General features: G+C 25.8%; 4 protein-coding genes across 5 annotated transcripts; 3 read left to right on the top strand and 1 right to left on the bottom strand.

The window, feature by feature from the left end:
* Window positions 1-922: 922 nt before the first annotated feature.
* Window positions 923-8,276, top strand: LOC122855746 (uncharacterized protein DDB_G0288805-like). The gene has a single exon (XM_044157322.1). The coding sequence runs from the start codon at window positions 3,656-3,658 to the stop codon at window positions 5,432-5,434; it is 1,779 nt and encodes a 592-aa protein (XP_044013257.1). The 5' UTR covers window positions 923-3,655; the 3' UTR covers window positions 5,435-8,276.
* Window positions 8,277-13,909: 5,633 nt separating this feature from the next.
* LOC122855747 (E3 ubiquitin-protein ligase synoviolin A) lies at window positions 13,910-16,580 on the top strand. Of its 2 annotated transcripts, XM_044157324.1 has the most exons (6): window positions 13,935-13,969; window positions 14,113-14,475; window positions 14,579-14,671; window positions 14,735-14,887; window positions 14,951-15,241; window positions 15,326-16,580. In XM_044157324.1, exons 2-6 carry the CDS (start codon window positions 14,347-14,349, stop codon window positions 16,424-16,426), a joined length of 1,767 nt encoding a protein of 588 aa, XP_044013259.1. In that variant the 5' UTR covers window positions 13,935-13,969; window positions 14,113-14,346; the 3' UTR covers window positions 16,427-16,580. The 2 variants fall into 2 exon arrangements, with proteins under 2 accessions (XP_044013258.1, XP_044013259.1); XM_044157323.1 differs by having other exon boundaries at window positions 13,910-14,475.
* Window positions 16,581-18,063: 1,483 nt separating this feature from the next.
* Window positions 18,064-19,579, top strand: LOC122855751 (hrp65 protein-like). Its single transcript, XM_044157331.1, has 3 exons — window positions 18,064-18,372; window positions 18,460-18,749; window positions 18,835-19,579. The coding sequence occupies exons 1-3, from the start codon at window positions 18,220-18,222 to the stop codon at window positions 19,241-19,243; spliced, it is 852 nt and encodes a 283-aa protein (XP_044013266.1). The 5' UTR covers window positions 18,064-18,219; the 3' UTR covers window positions 19,244-19,579.
* LOC122854062 (zinc finger protein 33B-like) lies at window positions 19,319-22,167 on the bottom strand. The gene is given in 5 exon segments (XM_044154475.1): window positions 19,319-19,360; window positions 19,551-20,798; window positions 20,884-20,897; window positions 20,900-21,972; window positions 22,060-22,167. Coding segments are annotated over 4 exon segments (2,319 nt in total). The 5' UTR covers window positions 21,915-21,972; window positions 22,060-22,167.
* Between the last annotated feature and the right edge of the window lie 4,158 nt (window positions 22,168-26,325).

Genomic DNA, 26,325 nt, shown 5'->3' with positions numbered 1-26,325 from the left:
TCATCCATCTATTTGTCTATATCTATCCTTATCATTAACAATGAAATTCGATTTATGAATGAGCGAGATGGCATTGCAGCAACGGCCGTCAATTGCAATTGCAACTGATGCAATTTTATACATGTATATAGTATTTTTGTTGGTGTGTGTGTGAATTGCTGCATGACTACATATCAGGATGGGGCCAGACGAATGGGTGGTATAGTAGTGGATGATGATAATAGTAGTTGTGTAGTATGTTAGTGAGAGAAGGGTGCAAGAATACAATGTATATGTGTATGTGAAATATTACGGGTTGGGTTTTCATGCACAAAATCTGGGGAGAGAAGAGAAAATAATATAAAAATAAAATGATAAATTTATGAGTTTGATAAAGATAGTTATATACATTGGCCCGGGGGTCTCGTAATATATATAAAAATAAGTTTTATATATATATGATAAATTCAACAAGGATGATGGTTGCAATTAAAAGGGTGATTGTCCAAATGGTCATCAAGATGAATGTCTTGATGCTTATGGTCATCAAGTATGCTAGCTGAAGAAAAATCATGGGAAAATTATTTATGCACATTTGAATAGGTGAAAGTGTGAAGGAATAAAATCATCATTGCAACATTTATTTTAAGTGAAATAGAGACAATTAAATATCATTTAAATAATGGAAATTAAAGTGACAAATTTGGATTATTCAATGACGATTGATTTTTTGTAATTTTTGTAATTTTTGGTAATTTTTTTTTCGAATCATTTATTCGAAAAATTAAGCAACTTATTCACTCACTCACTATGTAGGTATACATATGGTATAATACTATCCTTATTTTATTCACACAAACATGAAGAAATATTTTCCAACACTATTGAATATTGCCAGCACCAATACACAAACTCACAAATGCTCACAAACTCAGTTGCTGCTCGGCTTTCAAACTAAACGCCGGGTTTGTCGAGAGCCAAGAAAAATAATAATAATAATAATAATTGAAAAAAATTATTTAAAATTTATAAAAAACAATAATTTTTTTTCATTTATAATAATTAATTTTAATTTGTTTAAATTTTAACAATTTTTATCGAAATAAAAAAAATATTTTAAATAGTAACCGTTCAAAATGTAATATATAAAAAATTTATTATTTTATTTTTATTTTTTTTTTTTTTTTCAATTATATTTAAAAATAATTGAGAAAAAATAAAATTTGATAAACCAATTAAATATATTGATAATTAATTGGATAATGTAACAACGTGCCTTTTTTTTTTTTTTAAATTTTAAATGTTTATTGTTGTTTTTTTATTTTGAAAATTCAGTGATTGTGATAATTTTTAATTTTTGAATTATTAACAAAGTGTTAAAGTGGTATTTGTGTATAAATTTGTATAAAAAAAAAAAATGTGTATGTGTGTTGTGTAGGTGGGTGGATATTTGTGTTTAATCTTGCGAGACAACGCTAGTAAAAAAAAAAGGAAATTTTTATTCAAAATGATGAATAGTATTTTTTAAAATAAATTTGAATAATATATTGTCTGTACATATGATGCTAATAAAACGACAAATAATATTTTGAATGAGTTATGATATAAGGGAAGTAAATATCATTGGTGCAGACAAAGACGTGAGGGTGGTACTGAAAATTGACTACTTAAAATTAATAAAAAAACATAAAAGCCACAATATTCACATGTTTATTGTCATTTTATATTGATTAAGTGACACATGAAATGAAAAATTAAAAATAATAATTTCATGAAATAGTTGTCATTGGCCTTAATGTGGTGATTAACGTAAACGTCAATTGATGACGCAAATGGATAACAAAAATAACTATAAAAATAAGAAGTAAATAAAAAAGAATTAACAAGATTATAAAACTCTTTTTATTTTTATTTTGTTTATTAATAATAAAAATAAGAAAAAATTTTAAAAAACAACAAAATCTTCTCTATACTTGTTTAATTATACATTTAAATTATTTATCAATGATTTAATCATTTTATATCAAAATAAATAAATATTAAGATTAATAAATGAATAATTGACAAAAAAAATTTAAAAAAAAAAAAAAAATAGAAGTCAAACTAGTCTTGGAAAAAAAATTCGAATATTGGTCCAAGAACTGGCAAAGACATCTCGTAAATTTATAAATCTTATTTATTTTTCAAATTTTTATATTAAATTTTTGATAAATGTAAAAATTAATTTTTTTTTTTTCTTCTCAACTTTCAAATTTATGAAAAAAACAAAATTTCATATAATTATTACCAAAAGAGAGTGAGATAGAGACATAGAGATAGATAGAATTTGAAAAATAACAAAAAAAATAGTAATAAAAATAAAAAGGCCGGAAGATTTTTAACGAAGGTATACATACTGTAATAAAAGGGATTAAAAAAAAAAAATCTGGATAAGGAGGCGTGTGAGGTGAGAGCAAGAAGAAGAAGAATAATAATAAGAAGAAGAAGCCGAAGAGGAGGTAAAAGACGAGAGCGATAAGGGCGAGACCGAGTAGAGGCAAAAAACCTGGGGGCGCAGCTGAAAGATAAAAAAAAATCATAATAATAATAAGAAAGGAAAAAAGTCATATATAACTGAGTGAGAAGGTAACAGGACCTGGGTTTGATAGTGTGTGGCCGCGCCTCGTCGAACCAAGAAAATCGATCTTTGTACATTGATATCTATACTCTCAACCGATACATTTTCCACGTTTCAATACTTCCTTCACAATTCTTACAATTCCCATTGATTCTCATTTTTATATAAAAAATATATATAAATATTATAAAAGGAAAACAAAAAAAGAAAAAGCCAATTTCTTTGGCTCTGTTCCTTCAATTCTCGTCAACATTTTATCTTTCTTCAATTTATTCTGTCTTTTTCCCTTGATGCCCTTTGTTACAAGCCGTTCATTCTTTTAGTCGAAATATAAAAAAAAAGAAACAAACTTGTTCCCTCTGTGGCGGTTTGTTCCGGCACAACGACGACGACGACTACGACGAGGAGGACGAAATTACGAGGTGAAATCGATACGAAAAAGTCTGGGATTTGGAATAAAACCGAGATTGTTGAAGAATCAGCAACATTACCAGTAACCATATAACCACATTCACTGTGGAATCATCAACGAATAAAACCACATCCTGGAAACTCGTTGTTACTATTGCTGTTACTGATATATTGTAAAAAAAAAAACGAAATAATAATAAAACAAGGGGAATGAAATAAAAGAACTACCAAGGACCAAACGAATGAGAAAAAATATATATTATATATAAAAAAGGGAACTAAATCGTTCTGTTGTATTACAGCAGTGCATTCATGAGGCAAGAGAGAACTTAAAAGCATGAGAACGTGACGCAAACCAGCAGCCGCCGGCCATTAGTCGTCGTCAGAAGGGCGTCGCCGTTATATTCGTGCTGACTAAACTCGAAATATTTAAAATAATTAAATAACAACAATAGATACTTTTTTTTTTTAGTTGCCAAAAGTATCAGCAACTATCCCTGCCATAAAATAGGGTAGAAAAGAAATAAAATACAAAAAGAAATATACAAAAATTTCCAAGAGAAATACAAAAAAAAAAAACGAAGAGAATTAATTTGCAAGGTGTTTCTTATTTTTTCAAATATTATTATTGTAAAGAAACATAAAAATATGGCAACTGCATGTTATCAAAAAGAAGTTATGATTGAGGGTGCTAGTCATGGAATAAGTGGTTTAAATCCACTTCCTCATCATCATTATCATCTTCATTCACATCATCATCATCATCAACATCAACAACAACAACAACAGCGTGGATTATTAAATTCAACAAATACATCTATACTCACAAAGCCATCAACAACACCAGCACCTACATTAAATCGTTCATCCACATCAACTGGAACTGGAACAACAGGAACATCATCAGCATCAGCAGCGGCAGCAGCAGCTATTGCAGCAGCTGGTGTTACAGTCATTGGTCAAACAATAATTTCACCATCAAATAATACCGATATTGTTATACCTGGTACAAGTCCATATAAAAATGATATAACATCAACAACAAATAATTTTAAAGATTATGCACAACCACTTCATGTTGATTGTAGCGTAGAATATGAATTACCAAGTCAAGCAAAACCACCACCTGGTGGTGGTGAACCATTGCTTATGATACATCCATCATATTATCGTCGTGCTGAACGTGAAAGACGTAGTCAATTTGTTAATAATTTACCACCAATTGTAACATCATCAAATAATAGAAAAACAAGTAGACGTGATACAACATCACAATTATTAAAAAATAAAAATACAAATAATAATAAAAATAATAATAATAATAGTAGTAATAATAATCATATAATAAGTGGTGGTGATGTATCATCAGCACCAACAATTGTTGCAACTGGTACAGCTGCAATTGCAACAAGCAATAATCATTCAATAATTAATAATAATAGTAATATTAATAATATTAATAATAGTCATAATAATAGAATATTACTTGGTGATTCATTGGCAGCATCATCACCATCATCAGCATCAATAAATACATTATTACAAAATCATAGAAGAACAATTAATAGACGACATGTTGATAATGATGATAATAATATTGCTTTAACAAGTGCTGTTATTATTGATAATGATAATGATAATGATAAAACAAGACTGAATCATCAACAACAACAACAGCAACAACAACAACAACAACACCATCAGCATCATGCAAGACCAGGTGTATTATTTTCATTTAGAGAAAATGCTGTTATATCAGGTATATATCAGCATTACTTTCATACAATGAGATCACATCATCAACCACATCCACATCCACATCATCATCCTACTTCTCTTCCTCCTCACAATCCAAATGATATTCAACAACAGCAACCACAACCACAGCAACAACAACAACAGCAACAACAACAACAATCACATCATCATTTGTATGATGATTCACATGTTAATGTTAATTCTGGTGGTTCATTGACAGCATCAAGTCCAGCTGGTGCATTTTTAAGAAATTTTCAAATACCAAATGAGCCAGTATCAAGTACAACAAGACGTAGAAATACAACAAATCATCATCCATATCGTAGATCATTAAATTGTAATATATCATCACGTACACCAATTGTACCATCATCACCATCTGATGTTGCAGCATCAATATCATCATCATCATCAGTTGTAGCATCTTCAACATCATCCTCATCATCATCTTCATCTCCACCATCATCATCATCATCTAGTATGTATGCAACAGCTGTTAATCGTCATCGTGCAGCATCATTACAAGCATTGAGAGTTGCTGCTGCTGCAGTTGCTGCAGCAGCAAGAGCAGCAGCAAATGGCTCAAATACAAATAGTAATCCAAATAATAATACTGGTAATAGTTTTTATGAAGCATCAGCATATCGTGCATTATTACCAAGAAGCTAGGATTCGGCAATTAATTTTAATTATTTATATAAAAAATATTATAATAATATGACGTTTAAACTCAGGATTATTATTATCATCATAATCATTTATGATATTATTTAAATTAACAATCAACTACCAGGCTTTAAATATAATATTTTATAATTATTAATCAAATTTTATTTATTGTTATTATTTTTTATTTATTTTTTTTTTTCTTTTATTAAATTATTTTTTCTATATACTATTTTTGTCTATACTTTTAATATCATCATCATCATCATCATCCATTATTATTAGAACAAAAAAATTCGAAAAAATGATGATGAACAACATCAACCAAATACGGAACGCAGTGTCAGCATCATTTTATCCGCAACGAACAATAAAACCACGAGAAAAGATAATATCGTATAGCACGAATTTTTTTTTTTCTTTTTATCTTGAAATTTTTTTTTTTTTTTCCATTCGTTTCTCTTCTTCATCATCATCATCGTTGGTTTTTTTTTTTTCTCTTTTTCAGTATTATTTATCCCCTTCGTCATTGGTATTATAACAAAACGTCGGTCCCTTTTTGCCCAACTCTCAACTCTCAAATTGCAAGTTGTATGTGAGATTGTGAGTATATATATATACCGGCTTTGAATCTCGCAACCACGTCAAAATGTGAAACGCACGTGGAGCGTGGAGTCTGTTATAAAAATACACATATACATGTGAGAGGTCGAGCAACACACATACTATATAAAATATACACTCTGGCTTTTGAATTTGTGTGTTACCCATGGGAGGGCTTTTTACTCGTTGTTCTAACGGCTGCCAGTTTCTCTTTGCTCTCTTTCCTTTTTTCACTCTTTAATTTAACCCACACACACACACACATACATATATTTAAAAGCTCAAATATCTACCTGCATTATGCATTATTTTTTTTTTTTTTATATTTTACCTACAAATATTTTCACCCAATAATTCAACCTTCCATAATTTATAATCAAAAATTCAAAAAATAAAAAAACCATAAAAAATTTCATCTTAAAAAAAAAAAATATTTATTATCGAATTTTTTATAGATCATCATTTAAAATCACAGACTAATGAGCAATTTCTTAATGAACTACATTTGTCTTTTTTTATAATGCTCTATATAGAAAATATTTTTGTAAATGTAAAGTTGACCCAACCCTCCTCCCTTGTTTCGTTATATATATGATTTTTTTTTTATATTTCGTTGATGTTGGTTTCGCGTCGGGTGGCATGGTACTTGTATGCTCTCATGTACACCGTGGGCATATCCGTCGTGGCCATTACCATCAACCTCTTTTATTTTCTCTCTCTTTCATCATGAACTTTCTCTCTCTCTCTTTGGTCATACAACAGACAGTACATAGCAGAAACGACATACATTTGCCAGTTCACTCAATTCGTAAAATTACATAAACCTATCTCTGTCTCTTCCTCTCTTGCTCTCTCTATTCGTGTGTGGTTAGGTACATATATAGTGTTATTAAGGACAGAGAGGAATACACTCTAGTCCCTCTTTCATACATATATATCCAGCCTCTCATCTCGTCTGGTCGGTCTCTGTGACCAAAACCTCCTCACTAAAGGGAATTTCTCTCTGGATGAATATATATCTATCTCACTTATTAACTGCAATGCTATTCTGCTACAGACGTATGTTACAATCCATGCTATTCACAAATGGCATATATATAATACAACTGATTTTGAAACCCAAGGGTCTATTCTCTCTCCAACAGAATATTGGGCTTTGCTTATACCCCCTGATACCCCCGCTGTTACCCTTTAGACATGCGCCAGACTTTAGTCGAGCCAATTTTTTCCGTTCAATATTGTCCTATACACTATTTTATTATAGTTTTTTTTTTTTTTTTTCTTTTATATTAATTTTTCTCCTTTTTTTTATCTTTAAATCTATCCAACTATCGGTTCCCCCCTGGCCCCCTTCACCCAGTCACACGGTGTTTTCTTTTTCGAATCGGGTTTTTTTTTTTTTTTCAAATATATTAATCATCATTTGCCATGTACGGAGTTTTATATATATATAAACGTTCACTTTACACTAATATTTTTTTTTTTTTTTTTTTACTCACGTCATACATTAACACATGCATGTACATGAATATTGCGTTAACACGACGAAAAAATAAAATAAATGATAACCATGAGAAAAGGAAAGAAAAAGAAAAAAAGTTATTGTGAAAATCAATTATCTCGTAAAGCATGTTATATCCTTGAAGAACATAAAGACATTTACACATAAAAGAGACACGAAAAAAATAATAAATAATAGAAATTTTAAAACTTCATTTACTATATATTGTATTCGTAGTAAATGTACTTTGAACTTGATTGTTTTTTTTTTCCTTTTATTTTCACTTTTCTTTGATTCTTTATTTTCAAATGCCGAGGTTTCAAAAATTCAATGATTATTAACACAATACATTGATCAAATATCTAATCCGAATAAATGTAAATTTTTATGATTTTATTATTCTATTATTATAAATAATATTTAATTTATTATTATTATTATAATGATGATTAATTTTATTGTAAATTTAAAATTATAAAACTCCCTTTTTGGCTATGCTATTATTCTATATCAAACAGCCCCTATGTATGTATATATAAATTTCGATTTTGTTGGTGTCTCTCTCTCTTGTGCTGGCCTACACAGTTAATGCACCACGACGTCGGCGGCCAACAACAGTCAGGGATTTTAGGGTGATATTCCCCGGGACATAGGGTTTAGATAAGCCGATCGATTCACAGTGTTGTTATTAACAAAGTAAAAAAAAAAAAACCAGTTGGATGCCAAAAACTGTTAATAATACAAATATGCAAAATATTTTACAATAGACAAAGTAGACAAGATGACGTTGAAGAACAAAGAAAAAATATATAAGAATGATGATAATGATGAGAAAGAAAAGTAGCTTTTTTCATAAATGCATGTATGAAAAAGGACTTTGTTGCTGATGGTGTATTGTTGAAGAAGAGAAAAAGAGAAAAAAATGAAAGTAGAGAACATATATTACGAAAGGGGATGCTATGGGTTTTAATATATTTTTTTTTTTTTGGGACTTTTGAGAAGAGAGGAAATGACCGCACCCTTGGAGGAGGGTCTCTCTGTGTCCTTAGAATTTGAGAAAGATAGAAAAAAAGAAAAAGAAAAAAAAACATGAAACACGTATTTGAAATATCCTTATGGTTATAATGTTAATATCTTTTTGGTTCTGCAGGTTCTCTTAAGCTTCTCTATCTCATTCTCGAAAATTTAACTTGCCTGTAGAACGATCGATAACCGGCGTGCAAAGCCAACCCAACGGAACACCCGTCGGTTTTTTTTTTTTTTATATATTTTATTTATTCTTTTTTTATTATTGTAAAATATATAGCCAAGCTGTATAGCATACTCACTTGAATTTATCGATCTTTCGACGGACAATTTTCCATCTCACTTCAGACCCTCATCTTCATACCTCTCTCGATCCCAAGATATACACTTGAAACTACCTAGTTTGCAAAAGAAGGAGGAGCTAAATATACATTTAGATCCCAACGAATTTTTTTTTCTATTTATTCTATTTCTTTTAAAAAAACAAAAAATAGAAATTTCTATTCCACTTGAAAAATTTCTATGTGTTTTTGTGAGCATCTTGGAAATAAAAAAATATTTAAAAAATTCTACACACAGGCATATAGAGATTTAGAAAAACAAATTTGTAGAAAAAAAAAAAAAAATTATATTTATTTATTTTAAATGATTTTTAATGATTTTAATATTACATGTACATATTAATATATTTTTTTATATTTTGAACATTAAAGCCTGGTAGATAACTAATGTAAATTTATAAAAATGATAAATTAATTAATAATCATATGCCTATGATGAAAAATAAAAATAAAAAAAAAAGCCTGCATTTAACAAGTCTAAATAGTGTGATAAAATTTCTATACGCTTATTCTCCGACTGTAGAATTATAAGTATGTAACAATATTAATGATATATATTCCTCGCAAAAAAAAAAAAAATAAACATTTAAATAAAAAATGAGTTAAATTATATACACACACTCTGTACGCATGCTATTTTTTTTTAAAATGTAATATGTGTGTGGTAGAAAGGAAAATAAAAAATTATAAACGAAAAAAAACTAAAAAAAAAAAAGTGAGAAATTTAAAAAAAAATAGACGTTAATGTAAAAAAATTGATAAAAAAGCAAAAAAAAAAAAAAAAAAAACTCTTCCTTTAGTTGTATGAAAAAAAGGCTAGATTCACGTAGAGTAGATAAAAGAATTGATAATAATTTCGATTCTTAAATTATAAATAAATAAAGACTAAATAATAAAAATGTTTTTTTTTTTTTAAATCTTGTAAAATATATAAAAAGGATAAATTTAAAAAAAAAAAATTCCTCAATATGTCTAAAGTGCGTATGATAAGCAAAAAAATTAAAAAAAATAATTTTTTTTATATATAGACAGTGTGATACACAAATAAAAAGTAAAAGTATGAGTGTGACGAAGAAATTTGTTGGAGCGGATGAATGTTAAACAGAGCGGTGTAAATTTGTTCTTCCTTTTAATTAAAATTATTATTTAAATATATTTTTTAGCTTTGAAAATTATCTAGATTATTTCGAACAAATCGATGATTGTAAAAAAAAAAAACAACAATGATTACTATATGAAAAAAGTAACTTAAAATAAATTTATATCTGATGATTGAATTAAAAACTCAGTGATTTGAGTTTTTATATTGTAAATAGTTGTGTATTATAATAGATATTGTATACATATTGAATATATAACATTCATCATTGATGAATAATCAAATTGACTGTAAAATGCCATCGAAATATAATTTATATTTCATGTTAAATAATTTTTTTTATTTGTTATTTTAATTTATTATTATTTTCATATATAATTTCCAATTTATTTTCATTTTTATAATATTATTTAAATATAAATTTTTGCTAGATAATTAAAGCTACAAATAATCTTAAATATTTTTTTTTTTTTTATCAAAATTACATTCAAGTAAATGTACCAATTGTACTTAAGTCAAAGAAAAAAAAAAAAGAATAATTTCTATTTATTTATTCTGTGATAGATACATATTTAATTTCGATTTATAATTTTTAAATATATTTTTTTTTTTCTCTTTCGACATATAGTTATTTGGTTTTTTATTTTCAAGACATGCTGAGAATTATTATTTTATATTTTTTCCATTCGTCTCACATTTTTAGCCACTTTGCGGCACATTGCTAAGTTGTCTCTTATTTCAGTGTTCTGTATATATTCAAACACACATGTGCATTCATTACGTACACACCATCATTCAACACATGCTTTTGTATTTTTATTCACAGAAAAAATTTTTTTTAAAGAAGAAGAATATAAAATAAATATAAAAAAATATGTTCTAGTCGAATGAACGTAGGATAAATAAAAAAATATACACCAGTGTGTATAAATCGTTTGAAGGTAAAATGGCTTTGGATTCATCAAGGATCAGGTAGGTAACATTAGAAGACCTAGACTGAAAAGAAAAAAAAAATATATAAATTTAACGTAACGCTTGCCAAGTGGCATAAAGCTCCAAAACAACATTCAACCTCGAGTGGATCCAACCAAAAATTTAAAATAAAATTTATATTTTTCATTAATTATTAATTATTTAATAACAATCATTAAACATTAAATCAAAAAAAAATTATTAAAAAATATACCTATCTAACCATGACGAAATTACTATATTTTTTTTTTTTCAAATTAAATTGGGCAATACATTGAGCCTAGGGCAAAATATACCTGATGTTGATCAACTTCAAAGAAATAAAAAAAAAAAGGTTCTAAAACCCAACGATAATAATCACAATTTTGCTATTATTATTTTGTCTGACATAATTTATTTTTTTCTCTTTTATTTATTATTATTATTATTTTCATTACTCATTGTTCTTTCAAAGTGTGGTTTACTTTTTTAGAATATATGATTTTTTTTTATATCGTCAAGGTAGACATGACAGGCCAAAAAACCAGTCATTCTTTGTTGGATTCTCAAGTTATCCAAGTGACCAATTCACAATTCGACAAGAGTGTTTGTTCAACGTACCCCATACACTTTGCCAACTTATTATTATTATTTTATCATTATTTACATGTGAATAATTTCATGATTTTTTTATTTATTTTTCTTTTTTTTTTTTTCGTCATTTATAATCAGATTTATAATAAATAATAATAAAATTGTGATTCATGAATCAGGTGAGTGTGCTTATTTCCTTCATCACTTTTACTATACCCCATGTACTAAATAAAAAAAAAAAAAAAAAAGAGATAAGCAGACTTTGGAATCGACACGAAGTAACTGGGATTCCTCGACGAGGTCGTGTGTTATGTCTCCTAATAGGTTTAGGTAAAGAAAAAAAATATAAATGCGTTGGGGTTTCAGGAAGATCACGTATACTGGATTTATTTATTTTATATTTAAACCTTGTCGTGAAAAATAAATAGTTGTATTGATTATTTTTTAGTTGAAAAAAAAATGAATAAAAAAAATTGTTGATAATGACATATAGATAATTATGGATTGATCAAATATTGATAAAATTTGTGGAGTATGTATTACTGAATATTCATAGATCAAGGTAATAATAGTATCAAGATTTTGAAAGTTTAAAAGATATCTTTTTTTTAGAATGAATAAAATTTATATTCAATGGTATTTAATTGCTGGTGCCCGCATTTGTCAGTCGATTGTTGTCTCTGTGTATTTATCTTTAGTTGTTATTTTTATTATTTTTTTTTTTTTTTTGTTATTTTCACCCTTGACCTCCTCTTCCTCTTTCGTGTTATTACTGTTTCATGGAAAAGGTGATGTAAAGATGAGGGGAATAAGGGGGTACATTGCTTGTTGAAATATTTGGCTTCTGATATTATCAGACAGACAACTGACGCTGGTAATGCCAACCCACCCATCAGCCCACATGACAACCTGGCTCAAAAATTTTATATTTTTAAATAACAAAAATATTATTTTTTTTATTTTATATTAATTATATATTTTTCATTTTTTTTTTTTTTAATTAAAATAATTATTGGAATACACAGATGTTTGTGGTTTTTTTCGTATTTAAAAAAAAAATCACAGACTAAATTATAGGTCGAAAAAACAATATATATTTTTGATGAGTTTGCAAAAATTTATTTATATTTTTTTTAATACTCATTTTCCCGGAAATGTTATAATAATTTTTTCCTTTATTTTATAATTTTTATATTCATTTTTACCGGAAGTGTAAAATAGTTTTTTAAAATTTATTTTTTTTTCTTTTTTAAATTTTTAATAAGATTTTAATTTATTATTGTTATGAAAAATAATTAATAAATATTTTTTTTTTTTGACTTGAATCGTTACTTGACAATAAATATTTTTCATTAAATAATAATAATAATATTTTTATTTAAAATAAATTAAGCAACAATTAAATTTCAAAATTAATAAAAAATTTTTTTACTACATTTTTTTGTTTAATAATGTAATCAAAAACAATGTCAATGTCAAATAAATTATATAAATAAAATTTTTCATAAAACAGTCATCATAAAAATCATAATAACCATAATATTGATTTTTAAATTTAATAATAATAAAAATGAAAAATATATATATACGAAAAACGAGTTAAAATTAAAATGAACAGTCAAAGTAAAGTTGACAAATTTATAAATTTTTAAAATACAAAAAAACAAATTTATATTTAAATAATTGTATAAATAAGTACTGATAATAACGATATACAAAATAAATATACTCTTTTTTTTTTTTAATCAACGCAATATCGTGATATTTTTTTTTTTATCAATGAAAAATTATTTGATAAAAAATAAAAAACATTTATTATAATTTTCTCTTTAAAAATTGCAAATCACTTCTTCTATTATCAAAAAATAATAATTAAAAACAAACTATTAAACAATTTAATTTTCATATTTATTTTTTCCAAACAAATTATTAATTTTTTAAAATAAAATTTTAATCGATCAACCAATATACTTTTCCAAAACTACTATTACAAATTTATTTTTTTTTAAATAGCAAGTACTTTTAAAGGTGTCTTCTTTACCTCATAAACAAGTAGTATAATAAATGCATGAGTAGGTAAAGTAATACAAGATCAAACACGATAAAAAAAAATAATTAATTCAAGGGATGATTTCACCCCCCAATTAATCTACAAAATTAATCAAATTAATAATCAATACGACAAAACTCCGCCCATGTATATCTCTTATCAAGACATCTCATAAAAAAAATATAATCATCATGATAAAAATTATAATTATTAATGAAATTTACAAGATAATAAAATACTATTTTAATAGTAGTAAAGGGGGGGAGAAGTATTGGCGCAGCTGGTCGCTTCATCAAACGACACGTAAGTATTTGTAGTTTAAAAAAAAAACACCGCAGCGCCAGTGCCCCGTCAGCGTATAACTATCAACCTCGTCAGTTGTCAAAATATTAAATATATAAATAAATAAAATTAATTAATAATTATTATTATCTCATCAACAATTTTTTATTATCATTAACTCATCAACACTGTGACAATTATTAAATAATAATTAAAAAATTTTTTTTATTTTAGAGTAAAGTCGTGGCCACTTGGCTCGCGTATGTTCATCAAAAAAAAAATTCTAGAAGAACAACAACAAAAAACAAAAAACAAATAATAATAATATATTATTTTATAAATATAATTTGGTGATAATTTATTGGTTTGATGATTGTGGATTGACGTATATTATATATTTTTTTTTTGTTTTCAAATTTATATTTTAAATTTTTATTTTTTTTTGGAGTAAATGATAATATTGATAAAATGCGAGCAGCGGTGATAATGCTCATAAGTGTTGCACTCACGTGCGTTGTTATTAGTAATGCATATTATCAAAAAAAACAATTTTATCCATCTGTTGTTTATATCACCAAGTCAAATCCAAGTATGGCTGTAAGTATTTTTTAATAATTTTCATTTTTTATATTGTCATTTCAACCTTGTAATGAATATATTTTGATCAATCATCTAACTTTTTTTATTTATAATTTGACAGGTTATTTATTTACAAGGATTGATACTTGTTTTTATGACAAATACATTTTTGAGAAAAATTTTTTTTGGCAATCTTCGAGCAGCTGAACTTGAGGTATGATTAATTTAAAATTACCATAAATTTATTGACATTAATTTTTATATATTTGTCTTTTAGCACTTGGTGGAAAAAGCTTGGTATGCAATAACAGAAACTTGTCTGGCGTTTACTGTTTTTAGAGATGATTTTAGTCCAAAATTTATTGCACTATTTACACTGTTATTGTTTTTAAAATCATTTCATTGGCTTGCTGAAGACAGAGTTGACTATGTAAGTGTTAAAATAAAAAACAAAAAGACAACAAATATATTAATAATTAAATTATATTAATAGATGGAAAGAAGTCCAGTTATCACCTGGCTATTTCATATACGTGTTGCATCATTATTATTTTTATTATCATTTGTTAATGTAACAATGATTGAGTATGCATACAATTCAACATTATCAAAAGGTGCATCAGTACAGTTGGTATTTGGTTTTGAGTATGCAATATTATTGACAGTTGTATTAAATATTGCTGTTAAATATATTCTACATACAATTGATTTACAAAGTGAAAATCCTTGGGAAAATAAACCAGTATTTTTATTATATACTGAACTTGGTATTGGTCTCATAAAAGTAAGCAAAATTATTATATTTTTATCTATTTATTGGCATTATTTCTTTGTAAATTTTAATTATTATATTTTTCTTTTTGCATAGGTTATTTTGTACGTGGCATTTGTAACAGTCATGGTTAAATTATACACACTACCATTATTTGCATTTCGTCCAATGTATTATACAATGAGAAATTTTAAAAAAGCATTTCAAGATATTATTATGTCACGTCGTGCAATAAGAAACATGAATACATATTATCCAGATGCAACAGCTGATGAACTTGCTGCTGCTGATAATGTTTGTATTATTTGTCGTGAAGAAATGATATCAGCAAGTAAAAAATTACCATGTAATCATATATTTCATACGACATGTTTACGTTCATGGTTTCAACGTCAACAGACATGTCCAACATGTCGATTAAATATATTGCGTCCAGCAACAGCAACAACTGGACAAAATCAAGCTGGACAACAGCAGCAACAACCACAACAACCACAACAGCAACAAGGTCATCAACTTGGCCATGGACCAGTCCATCAAGCTCAACAACAACAAGGTCAACCAATGCCAAATGTTATTAATCAAGATGGACCAAGACCAGAACAAATTGGTAGTATTAATGGTATACGTACAATGATTGGACAACCAGGTGTACCATTTCCTTTAAATGGTATGCCACCATTTTTCACACCACCACCATTTCCAACAGTTGTACCAATGCCACCAGTACCAACACCACCACCAAACTTAGCATCATTAAGTGATGATGAATTACGTTCAATGGAAGGAAATTTAAGACCAGCTGTTGAATCAAGAATACAAACATTACAACGAGTACAGCTACTTGTTGATGCTGCAGTTATTATGATGAATCAATATCAAAATGCTGCAGCAACAGCTAATATTCCAATGCCAATGCCACCAACAGTTGCACAAACAACACTTGCCAATGATAATAAAATTAATAATAATAATAATAATAATAATCAAGAAGCATCATCAACAACAATTGATACATCATCAAAAATATTAAATAATATTAATGTTGATAATACAACAACACCAACAGATAATCATAGCACAATTAAAAATAATAATGAACCAAGTACATCACAAGTTGATGACGGTGATGATGAAGCTGCGGTGCTTCGTCGAAGAAGACTACAAAAATTTACAACCACGCAAGTCACTGAATAGATTAAATAATTATTTTTTTTTTTCTTTTGTTTTTATTATTATATAAATAAAAATAATTATTTAATTATTCAACTGTTTTTATCAAGAGTTTATATCTATTTTCAGACTCTCGTCTTTAATTCGAATATTTTTTTTTATTTTTTTTCTAATTATTCCAACAACGTGATTTACTGTGTTATTTTATGAAAAATTATTATCTTCTTTTTGTTTTTTTTTTTTGTAAAAATAAGAAAATCGAAACATATGTAATGTGTTTTTTTCTCAAATTAATTATCTGTGTAAATAATTTCAAGGAGCAATTTTGAGGTATGTTGAAATTGACTCGAGTCATTTTAATCATCTTCCATCGTTTAAATATATATTTGTTTTTTTTTTTATATATATGAATATTGCTCCTCTTCATTAATTAATGTAATAAAATGTGTATAAAATATTATATTTAAAAATACTCGTTGAGTAATTCGAAATATAAATAAATTTATTATTATTATTATTATTATTATTATTATTAAGGTTCATGGTTATTTAATAATCTTTAGAAATTAGAAATCATTCTAATTCTAAAGCTTATAATTATAACTATAATTCATTTTAGCAAATGGCTAAGCAATTAACATAGCAAAATAGATTGTGTTAAGAGCTCAATTAATTCCTCAAACATTTGTAACTATTATTTTTATTAATTTTCGTGAATATAACTAAGGAATTAAATTAGACTACCAGCTCTTTCATTAATTATGGAAAATGTAGCTGAGAAAAAAAAGAATTAACAATAGTATTTAATATATTTGAATAAATAAAGAGCTATTGACAGATTGTTTTATAAATTGTTTAAATAATTTAAATAAAAAGCTATAGGAAAAATGGCTGAGGAGTGAATATTGCTGACTAGTTTATTTTTAAAGAATTTATTTAGCTGAAGAAATTAACTCGTAAGCCATTTGATAAAATGAATTATAATTATAATTATAAGCTTTAGAATTAGAAATTTAAAATCTAATAAGCCCTAGAGTGAGGATGCCATATGATTGTTTGACAGAGAACGGATTTTAGCAGTCGGTAATGTCAATTTTTGCCGATAACCAAAAAAACCATCATATGCATACCCAACAAAATAAATTCTATACTTTTCACACTTTTGCATTTTCGTTTATTTAAACAAAGTTTTTTGAAATAAAACGTATTCAAGCTTTTATATTTACTATTCATAAATTTATCGACATAAAAATCAATCTTGCAAGTTCGTATTCTATTATTTTTTAATTTTAAATAGAGTTTTATTAACAAATAAGACTTTATACTTAAAAATCATTCAAAAATATTTATTTACCCGCCTTATGGCAACCATTTTTTTAATATTTTATATATTATTTATGACAAAATAAAATTGCAACCTTACAATTATCATTCTATAATTTATATCATTAAATTATTTATTTATTTATTTATTTATTATTTATTCGCATTATTTAACAGAACGACAATATAAATTTTCAATATATTCCGTATTCCATCGGGAAATATTGAGACTTGTGTGGTTCGCCCATTTAAATCCTAGAGGCGCCATGTTTAGAATTACGGCAGCCATCTAAAAACGCATGTGAGTTTGCACTCTATACTCATTTTATATACTCACTTTACTGCACTTTACATAGAGACATTTAGAGAGTGTTAGAGAGTGTTAGAGAGTTTAATGACCTAGTCGACACAGGTCGTAAAAAATAAGAATATAAACTATTCAAACGCATTAAGTTATTATAATAAATTATTTAGTTGAATTATTATCAATTATTATGGCTGAACGTGAAAATAACTCAGCTTGGATCGAGATTCATATCAAAGCTGAAACAAAGACGGAAGATATATTGGCAATTTTACACAATGAAAATGGTGGTTATGTGAACTCGTTTAGAGATACTTTCAACAATATTTTATTTGTCGAGATGGTTTGTTAATTTTTAATTAAAACTTTAATTATGGCTAGAAATTTTTTATAAAGACATTATTGAAAAATATCATATGGTTTTTTTCAGACTAATCTTGAAACTGCTGTTAATTTGATTGATTACAAGTTAAATGGAGAGCACGTGGTTCATCTTGCACCTTTTGCTAAACATATATTAATTAAAAATTTACCTGAATGGATTAATAATGATCAATTGCAACAAGCATTTCAAGTATTTGGAATAATTCAAAGTTCACGTCTTGCGACAGACCTTGTCAACAATCCTCAAGGGGAAGCTGTCATTGAATATGCAGATTACAAATCCTCTGTTGCTGCTGTGGAAACGTGTAAAAAAAACATTTTTCACATGAATGATGAGTATGTCAATTAACTATTGTTATTATTATTATTATTCTACAAATAAAAATATAACTTATTAAATAACACTTTTTTTTATTTATAGGGCAATTATACCTGTGGATGCTGATCACATCTTTAAAAAATTTGTTCCAGATGAAACTGTTGTTCAATTTAATCCTCGCGTCTGGGAAGAAGGCACACACCAGCACCGCGAAGGAAGTATTGTTAAGCAAACTTTGAAAATTCACGAACAACGCACAGATCTTTTAAATACTCAGCTAAAAAATGATCTGAAACACATCGAAGATAGAAGAATCTTATTAAATGATTATAATGGTAATACAGAAGAAGATTTAACTGGTAAAAATGTCCTATATTATTTTGCTAATAGAAATCCTGTACCTGAAATTCAAGAAAACATAGATATTGTAATGGATGTGGTTAACTACGAAATAATTGATCATAATGATGAGATAGAAGAAGAAATACCCAATGGAAATATTGAAAATTAAGTGATCATTAAATTGTCTTTTTTTTCGATTAACATGTAATTTATTATTATTATTATAAATTATTATTATCGTTAGTTAAATTGAAGTAGGTCTATTTAAAACAAGACCCACCAATTCCTAGATCAAGAAAAAAAAAATTAAAAAAAAAAAACAAACAATAATAATAATTGATATTTAAAAAAAAAAAAAAAAAACTATAATAATATCTAGAGTTTTTCATCATTGTATTCATGTTTAGTATTATCAAGAATTAATAATTGATGATTGTAATGGATAATTTTGTTGTTGATGCTGTTGTTGAACTAGCCATATGAATAAATTTTTCACTACAAAATGTACATGATTTTGTTTTTTCATCATGTGTTTCTTTATGCCATGCTAATTTTTTTTTAGTATGAAATACTTCACCACAATGACTAATAAAATCTTTTAGCTTTTTTTTAATATTTAAATTTAATTTAAATAATTTATATTGATGACGATTCTTATGTTGTGTTAAATTTGAATATCTTCTAAATGTTTCATTACATAAATTACATTTAACTGGTGCATTACCAGTATGTCCATTCATATGTTCATCAAGTTTTTGTTTTGTTAAAAATGCTTTATCACATACTGTACAAGGAAATGGTTTAATGCCTAAATGACGTTTCATATGTAATTTAAAATTTTGTTTACGATAAAAATATTTACCACATTGTGCACATTCAAGTGGATGTTCTTTTAAATGTAAATTAAATGTAACAACTGATGGAAATTCTTCATTACATATTTGACATTTTGATATGTCATGTAAACGTTTTGCAACTTCAGTATTATGTACACGTTTATTATGTATTTGTAATGAACGTTCAGATGTAAATTTTTGACTACAAATTACACATGATATCTCAGCATTTTGTGGTATAATAATATCTGGTTTTTCATCATTGTCTTCATGTTTAGTATTATCAAGAATTAATAATTGTGACGATTGTAATGGATAATGTTGTTGTTGTTGTTGCAACAGCAGCTGTTGTTGCTGTTGCTGCTGTTGTTGATACTGAAGTTGGTGTATTTGTTGTTGTTGCTGTTGTTGATAACATTGTTGTTCTTGTTGTTGAGGTGGTGGTTGCATTTGATGTAATAATGGTTGTCCTTGATTTGTATTTTGATTTGTATCAATACCACCAGGTACAAATATATCTTCAAATGCATTCATTCTTCTATCAAGTAATTTAATATCTTTACTATCATTTATTTCTAATGTACCTGAATTACTACTACTACTATTACTTGGTCCAGCTTCTTTGTGGACAGTTGTACTATGCACACGACGTTCTTTTGGACAATCAAATATTTCATTACATTGTGAACATTTAAATGTACGTTGTTTTGTTGGGATTTTACGATCACCATCAAGAAATAAACTTGATGTAAAATGTCCAGCTAATGATCTACTATCTAATAATGGTACACCAGTTTCATTATCACTACCTTCTGATTCTTCCCAACTTTCACGTGCCATTAAATCATATGATGTTGACATACGTGATGATTCTTGTCCAACATATAACTGAAATTAAATTAAATTAAATTATTATTGCTATTATATTTATTTATTTATTTATTTAAAAAAAAACAAGAAAATATTTTATTACCTGCCAAGCTGAATTTCAGTACAACCATTACTTTCTTGTTCTGATAATTCACCTCTTGGTGGCATTGTTTCATCAGCTCTCATATTAACACTTTTAATTTCTTCATCAATACCAACACCACCACCACCTTCACTACTTGCCATTGATTGTTGACTTGTTGCACTTATTGCTTTTTGTGATGATTCACTTATAAATGTACTTGGTACTAATATTTGTAAACCATCAAATTCAAATACATTTGATAATGGACATGAGTGTGCATCTTCATTAATATTAAGAAGATCACTATTTGGTATATTATTTATTATTTTATTATTCATTGATTGAAAACTTTTTGTTTCATTACTTGTTGTTGGATTTGTTATATCAGATAAATCAAGGGGATCATGATTTTTATTCATTGATAATGATGATGGTGTTGTGGTTGTTGTTATTGTTGTTGTTGATGATGTTGTTTTATTATTTGTTGATGATGACATTATATAATTATCAATTATTGATGATGATTGTTCTTGATTTGAATTTATTGTATTCAATTGTGGAAATGAACTAACATGTTCAGTTATAACTGATTGATAGACATTATCATTTTGTTTATTATTTATAATATTATTTGTTATTGTTGATGTTATTGTAGGTACTTTACGTCCAGTAGGATAATTTTTATGTATATTTTTTTGTTTCATACGTATTTCTTCATCATCTTCGTCTTCATCCTCTTCATCCTCATCTTCATCATCATCATCGTGATAAGTTTTAAAAGTAACACGTTCAAATGATCTTGGTGGTGTTGTTTTTGATGATGACGATGTTGTTGATGGTGGTGTTATTACTGCTGCTGTTGCTGACGACGACGACGACGATGATTGATGATAATTATCTTTTAATAAATTTTTACGTCCACGTAAATTTTTTAAACCACTTATTGTTGTTGTTATTGTTGTTACTGGTGTATGTGATGATATTTTATTATTATCAATATCAAGCCTATTTGAATATGATTGTGTTGTTGATATTTCTCCAATTTCCATATCTTCTTCATCAAATTATCAACAATACCTTCAGTAATTGTTTCCATTTTTGTTTATACTAAAAAAACAACAACAAAGATATGATAAAATGTATATTAAAATTAAAAGATATAAAAAAAAATAAACATATTGTTTATTAATTAACCTGCAAAGCTGAATGTTTATATTATTTTCTGTCACACGTGTTGTTTATTGTTGTTTATTGTGATTTGCTGCATTAACTAGATCAACTAGTTGGTTGACTGAATTGGACTGAATTTAACTTTACTTATTTACTTAGATGGCAGCTCGGTATAATTATTACATCATTTTTAATTTTGCAATTATAGTGTAATTATTTAATTAAAAAAAAAAAAAAAAAAAAAACCTTGAATAGAATAAGCTGTATATATGTAAAAGTGTATATCTATGTAACTACTGTGGGTGTATAGACGACAGTCTGATCCCTTTTATTTTTTTTTCTTAATAAAAAAAAAAAAAAAAAAAAATCATTTTTAATTTTTTTATATGGGAATAAAAGATGGCAGCTCATTAACACTCCCAGATTTTTAAATTTAAAAATATATAATACGCATTGACTACTTTTTTTTTTTCTTTTGGCTCTTTATTATTAAATTTATATCTTGAGAGAAATAAAGATAGCAATCAGGATTTTTTGGATTTAAATTGTTCAGGATTTTTTCCTCTATCAGTCAGTAAATTTTTAAGACAACCCTTCTTTGCATTTAAAAAATTAATAAGATCAAAATCCTGATAATTATCACGTACATTTACCCCTTTTTCAACTAAGTAAATTTATTTTGCTTCTTTTCCAAAGTTTATTTGATTTTTATTTTTATTTTCATTATTAAATAAAGATCATTAAAAATTAAATTGTTTAATATTTACTATTTTTAATAAATAAATAAATTAATTCAATTGACTATTATACTTGTAAGTTTTTTGAATAAAATATATATTAAACTCAATTTTTTTTACAACCATTAAGACAAGTTATAATTGAAGAACATCCTTTAAATTCTGTTAAACAATTTCTTGTAAAATCAGCATTATGAGTATGTATCAAACCAGCTTTTTTTGCACAAATTCCAGTAAAAAAAACATCACCAAAATGAATAAATGTTTCTGTCAATGAAATTTCATATAATTTTTTAGCAATATTTGTACTCATCACATAGCCTAATGAACTATCCAAATAAAATGGATAATATTTATCATTATATTCATAATCTGGTATATACCTAATAGAAAAAAAAAATTATAGACACATCAAAATTAATTACAAGCATACTTGTTGAATTGATAATTTTTTTTTAACTCTCACTGACCATTGATTAAATGGTTTCTTGACTGGCTGTTCCCAATCTTTCAAACGTCCCATCAACAATGAACCACCAACTATATGTTTTTCTTGATCAAATATACTCTGAATTAAATTTTCAATATTAATATATATATCATCATGAGTTATCATAATGTATTTTGTATTTTGACAATTTTTTGTCACCCATTTTAGTATCATTCCATCTGTTATTGTTGAATTGTAAAATGAATCATCAAAGCTTTCTTGAATTATATCATTATAATAGTCAGACTCTTGTTTCAATTCTTTCTACAATTATATTTATTTATTAATATAATTTGATTTATTATTAATTAATCATAAATATACTCACATTGATTGTAGAATTTTCTGATAGACCGATGAAAAAATTTACTACTACGTTATTGCCATTGTAGTTTTTCATCATGTCAATTGACATTCTAATTTTTTTTCGTTGATTAAGATTTTCAGGATTTGATGTCATAATGATACTGATAAATATTTTTGTTGTATTAAAATTCAAACGAGGTGTTAGTATTGTTGTTTCTGTCTCGGGTTGTATGTAATCACTCAAATTTCTCGATTTTTCGATTGGCCATTCTTCTGAATATTTATAAAAAATAAATTCAATTGACTTGAAAATTAATTATGAAAATTATAATAAAGTTATTCAATAAGTTTCCTATGATTTTCATTCAAAAAAAAATTGTATAATTATTTTGTTTATAATATATTAATATATTATAAAAAATAATATATTATAATTATCAGCACAGCTAGTCATTAATACAACCATCAAAAAATATTTATTTTGATTTCAAAATATTTATAAATAATAATAATAAAAATAGTAAACTGATACTTACCATATTCGATCCTCATTCTGTACTCATTATTTTTATCCTTTGGCATTGCTGCAACTATATTTTGCGAATAAATGATTACCAAAAGCAAATAAAAAAAATTATCCGATAGAAAATTTTTCAGCTTTCGTACCATGATTTTAGAATTTTCGTTTTTGTAAAATTTAAAATTAATACACGAGAATAATTAGATTTAATTTATTTATATCTGAAAATACCGAACAATATATTATAATGAAATAATTAGACTTTACAATTTTTTTGTGGGCTAACATCTGCTTGTAAGCTGCAAGGCGTAAATCGTGTATTTGTTGAGGTGTTTAAATATTATTCACGTGAAAAGTTAAATAATAATCAGTAAAAATACGTAGCTAATAATAATTTATTTTTATTACCAAACGAAAGTGGCTATTTTTTTTTTTTTTAATTACTTGAGGCTTTTTTGTAGTTAAAATATATAGAACAGAGATAAATAAAATGAATAAAAAATTTAAAGAATCAACAAAAAAAAAATACTATTTATTGCACAAATACTTTGCTATATTAAATAATTTTTTTTTCCAATTTATTTATAATTTACAAAATTATTAAGTCAACATCTGAATTGTTTGTTTTAAAAAATTATAATAAAATTATAATAATTATAATACAAAAATTAATTTGATACAATAATTATTATCATCAAAATAAGCTGCCAACTTTCAATAGAAAAAAAAATCAAAAACAGGTATTATATTAATTAAATGAATAAACAAATATTAATTATGTTCAAGTCTGTTTTTTAATAAAGTACTCACTCGATGGTACAACATTTATACGATAATGAACTCAACATGCTGGTGTTGATAAATTAATTTAAAAAACGAAAAAAAAAAAAAAAATTAATTACATACTTTTCAATAATTACAATTTAAAAAAACATGAAAATGCTTTGATATTTGTTAAAAAAGAAAAAAAAACAAAACATCCTCAATAGCACGTGGAGTTTGTATCCTGATTTAAATTTTATTTAATCATTTTTTTTTTTAAATTTAATTAATTATTAATTATTCTATATCTCAACTCTCCTTTAGGTATGAATTAATTTTTTTTTTTTTCTTGTTTTCGTACATTTATTTAATTTTGCCAAATTTACGTTTTTTTTTTAATTATTTTCGCATTCGCCCTATTATAAAATAGAATATCGATATACATATTTACAAATATATACAAAATTCTTTTCTCATTTTCACTCAAAACCTATTTTCAAATTTGTTTTTAATTTTTCAAATTTTCCCATACCTTTATTTTATTTTTAAAAACAATTAAGACAGAAAAAAGAAAATTATAATATAAATATTATATAATTAACGAATTGCACGTTACATCGATGCTGGTTTTTTTCTACATTAATTAATTATTATAAAATCAAAATTTATAATTTAAGCTTTTTAATATTCTAAGATGTACAAAAATTTGTTTTTTATATTTTTTCTATGAAAAGAAAGAAAAAAATTCTTAAATTTGTAATTCTATTTATAGAGACATTTTTCTTTTTTTAACCTTTCATACTGCTCTCTATTCATTTTACTTAATTATTTCTAATATTATTACTTTTATCGTTCATTCAAAAATGAAAAATTATCTAAATTACAAATTCTCCATTGCCAATATTAAATTTAACGAAGAAAAAAATAAATCACAATTATAATCACTTTTTTCAATTTTTTTTTCGTTATTACATATTATTTGTTTTGTATTATTTTTTTTTCTTTCATTTTTTTCTTATATTGTTATTGTTTTGGTACAGCTTTGAAGAATTGTTTTTATTTCACCTAAATTACCCTGAAATACAAATAAAATTATCATCTCGGGCCAATAATTATAACCGAGTAATAATAATTTTTTTTTTCTTTTCTCATTTGCATTCATGACTTGTTAAACTAATTGTTTATTTACTTATGTCTATTTTAATAATATAAATCAAACACAGTTAAATAACAAATAAATATACATTAACTGAAAATAATAATAATTCCACTAATTATTTATGTAGTTACTTTGAAAATAGAAAGATATATAAAGAGAGCAGTACGAATAACCAACATCGATCAGTCTTAATATTGGATTATCCAATAATAATCACCTTAAGCATTGCAAAATATATAAATATACATAAGAATAATAACTATTTATCTTTTATTTATCCCCTTCATATTTTTAATATGTTAAAAAATTGCAAATA

Source organism: Aphidius gifuensis, linkage group LG4 (genome assembly GCF_014905175.1).
Source record: "Aphidius gifuensis isolate YNYX2018 linkage group LG4, ASM1490517v1, whole genome shotgun sequence".
NCBI classification, from domain to species: Eukaryota; Metazoa; Arthropoda; class Insecta; order Hymenoptera; family Braconidae; genus Aphidius; species Aphidius gifuensis.
The sequence above is the reverse complement of the archived record's forward strand: the minus strand, read 5'-3'. Positions and strand labels throughout refer to the sequence as shown.

Excerpts from the sequence above, each read along its gene's own strand:
- LOC122855746 (XM_044157322.1), top strand. The coding sequence starts at position 3,656 with ATGGCAACTGCATGTTATCAAAAAGAAGTTATGATTGAGGGTGCTAGT.
- LOC122855747 (XM_044157323.1), top strand. The coding sequence starts at position 14,347 with ATGCGAGCAGCGGTGATAATGCTCATAAGTGTTGCACTCACGTGCGTT. Across the intron at positions 14,672-14,734 it reads TTCGAGCAGCTGAACTTGAG|CACTTGGTGGAAAAAGCTTG; the intron begins GTATGATTAATT and ends TTTGTCTTTTAG. Across the intron at positions 15,242-15,325 it reads TTGGTATTGGTCTCATAAAA|GTTATTTTGTACGTGGCATT; the intron begins GTAAGCAAAATT and ends CTTTTTGCATAG.
- LOC122855751 (XM_044157331.1), top strand. The coding sequence starts at position 18,220 with ATGGCTGAACGTGAAAATAACTCAGCTTGGATCGAGATTCATATCAAA. Across the intron at positions 18,373-18,459 it reads ATATTTTATTTGTCGAGATG|ACTAATCTTGAAACTGCTGT; the intron begins GTTTGTTAATTT and ends GGTTTTTTTCAG. Across the intron at positions 18,750-18,834 it reads ATTTTTCACATGAATGATGA|GGCAATTATACCTGTGGATG; the intron begins GTATGTCAATTA and ends TTTTATTTATAG.